At 39.0% G+C, this 5,910-nt stretch overlaps 1 protein-coding gene across 1 annotated transcript; it reads left to right on the top strand.

Annotated features, from left to right (window-relative positions):
* Positions 1-684: 684 nt before the first annotated feature.
* On the top strand, positions 685-4,760 carry LOC127162628 (putative nuclease HARBI1). The gene is made up of 4 exons (XM_051105430.1): positions 685-1,127; positions 1,220-1,335; positions 1,462-1,564; positions 4,654-4,760. The coding sequence occupies exons 1-4, from the start codon at positions 695-697 to the stop codon at positions 4,758-4,760; spliced, it is 759 nt and encodes a 252-aa protein (XP_050961387.1). The 5' UTR covers positions 685-694.
* The last annotated feature ends 1,150 nt before the right edge of the window (positions 4,761-5,910 follow it).

Below are 5,910 nucleotides of genomic sequence, written 5' to 3'. Positions count from 1 at the left end.
TCTCCTTCCGACAGATCTGTGAAACCTTAGCTTGGTGATTTGGTGTATCTTTTTTCTCAGCTGTTTTGAGACTGTTGAAGTACCTCTGTTCATTGTCTCTCTGATTACATCTATGATTGAGACTTTTTCTGAAAGAGAAGTGAATTTGAATTGCTAATTGTAAATATTTTACTTTAGTTCATGTTTTTTGGGTTTAGTAGGAAGGTGGGTGCCATTTTGTTTTCTACTACTTTTTTCTCCTGGGGGCTGTTCCATAAACCAAGATTAGAGTATAAGCCAGGCTTATTTCGGTTAGTCAGGCTTATTTTTGGTAGATTCGGTTTCATAAATCAAACTTAAAAAAGTTCAAACTCAGTTACCCCGGCAACTTATGCTGGCAAATTAACCTGGTCCGGGGCAGGCTAACTGTCAGGCTAAGTCTGAGTTCAGTCTTAACGAACATACCATTTATACTCACCTGCTGGTAATTCGATGTCATTTTATTTTACTTAACCACTATTAATAATTTTTTTTTAAATAAATAAATAAATAAGGAAATGTACTTTACTAATAAATGTAAGAAATTATAAGGTATAAATACACTAAGAAATGTTCAAAACTTGTGTGTTTAATTGGTGAGTTTGGTTAATGAGTTTGGTAATTAATTAATTAAAAGTATATAAATAGGGAGCTGAACTCGTTTCCAAACTTAACCATGGCGTGTCCTTTCATAGATGAGGTGGTGGATGAGGGAGCTATAGTCTTGCGGAGGGCATTTCAAAGAGAGAGAACTTTCAGAGACAGGTCAGACCCATTGGCTTTTAATGACAGCTACCTGTATGAGCGATATAGGTTCTCAAGAGATGGGATTGCATATATTTGTAGATTACTAAGCCCACACATTGCAAATAATACATGCCGCAACAGAGCGCTCACAGTCCCACAGACGGTGTGCATTGCACTTCGCTTTTTTGCCAGTGGAACATTTTTGTACACAGTTGGAGATGCAGAGAATATCAGCAAAGCATCAGTTTGCCGCTCTGTACGAACTGTGTACCTTTCTTTAAAAAGCCTACTCAATGTGTTCATCACATTCCCTGGCCACAAAGCTATTCGTACCATTAAACATGCCTTTTATGGAATAGCTGGTAAGTTCAAATAACTCTATAAAACATGGAAATATTTCTTGACTGTTGATTTTACATGGGACATTTTTAAAACAAACAAATAATTTTCCTAGGTTTCCCAAATGTTATCGGTGCATTGGACTGCACCCATGTGCGTATTAAGTGTCCGTCTGGTCCACATGAAGCGGACTTTGTGAATAGGAAATCAGTACACAGCATCAATGTACAGGTACGGTCCCACTGAGATGATACTGAAGGCTATGCTCTAGCACTGAGTGTTCTGTACTAAGCTGGGCACCATTGTTTAATTCATTGCAATTAAAATGTAGTGACCTACAGGTTTAATTTATTTTAGATGATTAGTGATGCAGATTGCATCATCACAAATGTAGAGGCCAAATGGCCAGGCTCTGTGCATGACTCCAGAATCTTTAGAAAGGTGGAAAGTGATCAAAAAGGTAATGTTTTTTTTTTTTTTCTTTTCCTTTTTTAAAAATGGTAGTTCTACTTGCATTTTTCTGTAGCTGTTTCCAGCTCCAACTTCCTCATCTTCAGTTTTTTATACTGGATGTCGATATCATTCGCTTCCATTTGTTTAAGGAGGTAGCGTTTATACACTCCTTTTATGTTTTCTGGGTTCTGTAGCAACATAGATTTAAGTTATTTCATTGAATACTCTTGGCACATTGTTTTCATTTCTTAATACTCACTTTGTCACATGTGGTCCCAGACTGAGAGGGCTCTAGAACAGTGTCAGCATCCTGAAAACACATTATGATCATTTTATTACACAAGTACACTTTTTAATATTCAATACTGCATCGCATGGAACCTGTGACTACCTCAGGCCTCCTTGAACATACAGACACAGTCTCCTCATCTTCCTCAACTGATGGGCCTTCTCCCTGTGACCACTGATTAAACTCAGTTAAACTCATTAGCTTACATGACTGATTTAAAAGGTCTCATACTCACAGGCAACATGATGTCTGGTGGATCCATAAAGCATACAGAATCTTTTGTCACTATGAAACCAAACATGATAGAAAAAAATATATTTTTTTTTACCAAAATGCACCATTACAGTAGCACAAGTACCTCTACGTGACATTACTGCTATGATGTACTTAGGCTTACAATGCCTAAGGAAGGAGGAAATCAGTTAGTCAGGAAGGAATGATGATAATAAAACACACACACACCTTTTATATACTCACTCCTTATACTACGTGACATCATTTTAGATGATGCCCCCCCCCCGCCAAAATTTCCAAAGCCAGCTCCTCTGCAGGAGTGAAGCTGGCTGGTGGTGGCCCTCCCCCAGTGCCAGCAACCTCAGTCTTCTTTTTGGTCGCTGCAATTAAAAAATAGAAATAAAAAAAACCCTGAATAGTTGTAACTTCAAGCTGGCATTGATTACATATGTACATACCATTAGATTTACTTACCATTCTGAACTATATTTTTATATTTTATTTTCACCTGCTGCCAGGTTCTTTTTCCTTCACTTAAGTTGCTGCTGCATGAAAGCAATTAACGTTACTGTTATTCACATACAAACTTTGCAATGTATTGTGACACACATTCAATGTTGATAAAGTATTTTAAATAGTTTACACCACTACTTACGCATTGAGACGATCAGCAATTTTCTGCCAACCTTTCTCTTTTGCTTTATTTATTGCCGCTGTATTGCCTTTTTTGGTGATGACATCTTTAAATTCTTCATATGTTTCCAATAGCAAACGCTGTTCCGTTGCCGTGAACATCGCTGCTCTATCTTTTCCTTTTGTTGCCATGGTAGCCCACAGTAAATCGATTGACCCATGCTCGACTTTTCAGGACTTTTAAACAATGGCGTGCACGTGCAATTATCTAGACTATTTAAACCTGACTCAAATTAGTAAGATCACATGATCCTCAACTTACTGTTATGGAACCAATTTAAGCGCGGATGTTTAGCTCGGCTCATTCAAGTCAGGTTTTGGACTTTAATCCCCGCTTTTCTAAGCGGCTTTTATGGAACAGCCCCCTGGTCAAGGACCAGCATAAACCAGCTAAGGACCATCTTAAACCAGCATCAAAACAAACCTACCAGCAAATGCTGTTTTTTTCACCAGGGCAGTGATTAACTGTACGACGCAAATTATATGTTTACAAAGCATAAATGTTTATTCAGATTTCAGAATGAGCATTTTGTCATTTGTAAACATGGTGGACATCCGATGTTTATCATGTTCATCTGATGCTCCTGTGTATATAAACGTAACTTGAGAGATTTAGCGTTGTGAGAATGTACAATGAGACGTCAGATATGAAAACGCTGACTTGTTAGGTGATGTTTTCTCATTAAAGTCGTATAATTTCCTATTCGTTCAACAGACTGTTGCGAACACTAGGGAACAGCAATATGGCGGCGCAGTGGCTTCACTTCTATGACGTCATGCTCAATCCAGTTCTCTGTTATAGATCAGTGGTAGACCTCATCAATTGTTTACGAATAACTATCACATTTTTAATAGATAAACTGATGAGCTGCATCCAGTGCACGATCATGTTAGCTAATGAAATTATAATGAGTTACATTTCATTTTATTGGCTAAAATTCATTCATTCGATTCGTCTTTTTCATATTGAATCATAGGAGTCGGACTGCGCTGGTGGCGCCTTTCAAATGAGTCATTTGTTTGTGAATCAAACTGAGCACGCTGTTGTAGCATTACACCCGCTAAGACATATCAATATGTGCAATCTGAATTTTTAAAATAATATTTATTTTATGGTAACACTGCCGTGTGTGAAGCTCTGACACAGAAAAGCACTATAGATACATAAGAGAAAGCCGTAAAATGTAAGTGCATCTCTGTTCTTGAATGGAGGCCTGTCTGTCTGCTGCACTAGAGCAGGACACTTTTTTAGACTGAACGAAAACTTTAAAACGTCTTTATGATGTGATTAAAATCATACTTAACATTTTACTGCGGTGGGGATCATATGAGCAAACAAATTTAAAAGTTTAAACTGAACACACTTTATATATATGTAATCTGACATCCTTTTTTTTTTTTTTACAGAAATTCTGAACTTATACAGTAACATTCATCAAACATATAAGGTGCTAGTTCTGGGTTTGGTCCTAATGACTGTAAAAAACTGTAATGCTTAAGGTTTAATAAGTACCTTACAATATACACATATACATGTATTTCAAGGCTGCAGTTTGGAAAAACCAATGCTGCTGAAATGGAGGTCAAGGGGACTATGAAGCTGTGGCTATGGGCTCCAGCTAGCAGATCAAAAGGGCGACTTCAGGAGGCAGACACACTCTGTGAGTTTAAAAGTCCCATCTCTTTAACCTTGGACACACATGACACACTATCACATTTCTATCATTTAAATCCCTTAATGGATTTTTATGCTGCACCAATTAGGGTAAACAGCAACACTTGGCAACACTTCCAATATCTAATGTTCTTGTTCATTTGTAAGAAGAATGGCATCAATGCTTATATTAGTCTCTTCTATACTGTCTCCCCCTTATACCTAGGTTACAGTAATCAGCAGATCCAGTCGGTGTCCAGACGAGATGGTGGACCTGCACCCAGGAATGACCACAATACATCCCTGAATGTCAGCGGAGACCATGTCAACTAGATGGCATATCCCCTGTGAAGACCTCATTGATGGCCCCAGCACAGACCCTCAGCAAAGACTACGAGAACCAGACAAACCCTCAAGACCCTTTTTACCAGCTTCACCTGCTGGCATGATGTGTCTTCAAGCAGAAGTTGTTGGATGGGACATTCTGAATGATTTCAATCCACAGTCTGACTTGTGATGCAGCCTGGAATAATCACACCAAGGTTATTCGTTTGACCAGAGAACTGGTTTCCTGACTGAGCCTGCAGGTCTTGATAATGTTTGGGTTCCTTGTCACTGTTGCCTTTTGGCTTGCTTAGTTGAGGAAACCTAATATTCAGTAATACTATTGAATATTATTGACTGCACTGATACCTTTGGATATTAACTGAATTATATAATATACAGTAAATATAATTTACTTGTTATTTTGCGGTTTCAAAAGTGTGTTAATGTTATATATTTATATTAAAGCAATTGGTAATTTTATAATTAAAGCCTTTCTAATCTTTTTAAATGGTTGTATGCGTGTGTTTCTCTGCTGAATTACATTTAGCAGTTTCTGGGCCACATCTGGCCCGGGGACCAAGCCGAGTCTCAGCCAGATCTGCCTTAAAGTGTCTGGGTCAGACCTGGGCCACAGAAAATACATAAAAAGTTACTCTACAGTATAGTTGTTTTTACAGGGTGTGGGCCACATCTGGGCCAGAGGAAATTGTTTGAGTAGGTTTTCAGTGTGTGAGCCAGTTTTGGGCCGGGGACCCAGCCAGACTTGGGCCAGAACTTAAGCAAGGTTGTGGCACATAGGTGGGCCAGACAAATTTTGCTATCTGGGATGCCTTTTGTAACGATCCCGGCCTCTGTGGTTCCCCCTGATCGTCACCAGAGGTCGCCATCACCCGAATACTAACCTATTCCACCCTTCACTACATTACCCATAACCCCGTACCTGGTTCTGACCCCATGGACTTCCACTTCCTGTTCCACTACTATAAATACTTCCGGGTTTCTCAGACACATCGCGAAGTCTTGTTTTGCCCCGGCTGACATTTCTGAGCGTTATTTACTCTGTTGGATTATTTGTGTATTACCTTGGACTGCCTTTCGTTGTTTGAACCCTGCTGCCTGCCCTTTGGACCTCTCGCTGTGTTTGTGACTACTGTGT

This window comes from Labeo rohita, unplaced genomic scaffold, assembly GCF_022985175.1.
Source record: "Labeo rohita strain BAU-BD-2019 unplaced genomic scaffold, IGBB_LRoh.1.0 scaffold_99, whole genome shotgun sequence".
NCBI classification, from domain to species: Eukaryota; Metazoa; Chordata; class Actinopteri; order Cypriniformes; family Cyprinidae; genus Labeo; species Labeo rohita.
The sequence above is the reverse complement of the archived record's forward strand: the minus strand, read 5'-3'. Positions and strand labels throughout refer to the sequence as shown.

Bases quoted from the DNA above. Each gene is read 5' to 3' on its own strand.
- LOC127162628 (XM_051105430.1), top strand. From the start codon at position 695: ATGGCGTGTCCTTTCATAGATGAGGTGGTGGATGAGGGAGCTATAGTC. The intron at 1,128-1,219 runs GTAAGTTCAAAT...TAATTTTCCTAG, and splicing joins TGCCTTTTATGGAATAGCTG to GTTTCCCAAATGTTATCGGT. The intron at 1,336-1,461 runs GTACGGTCCCAC...AATTTATTTTAG, and splicing joins TACACAGCATCAATGTACAG to ATGATTAGTGATGCAGATTG.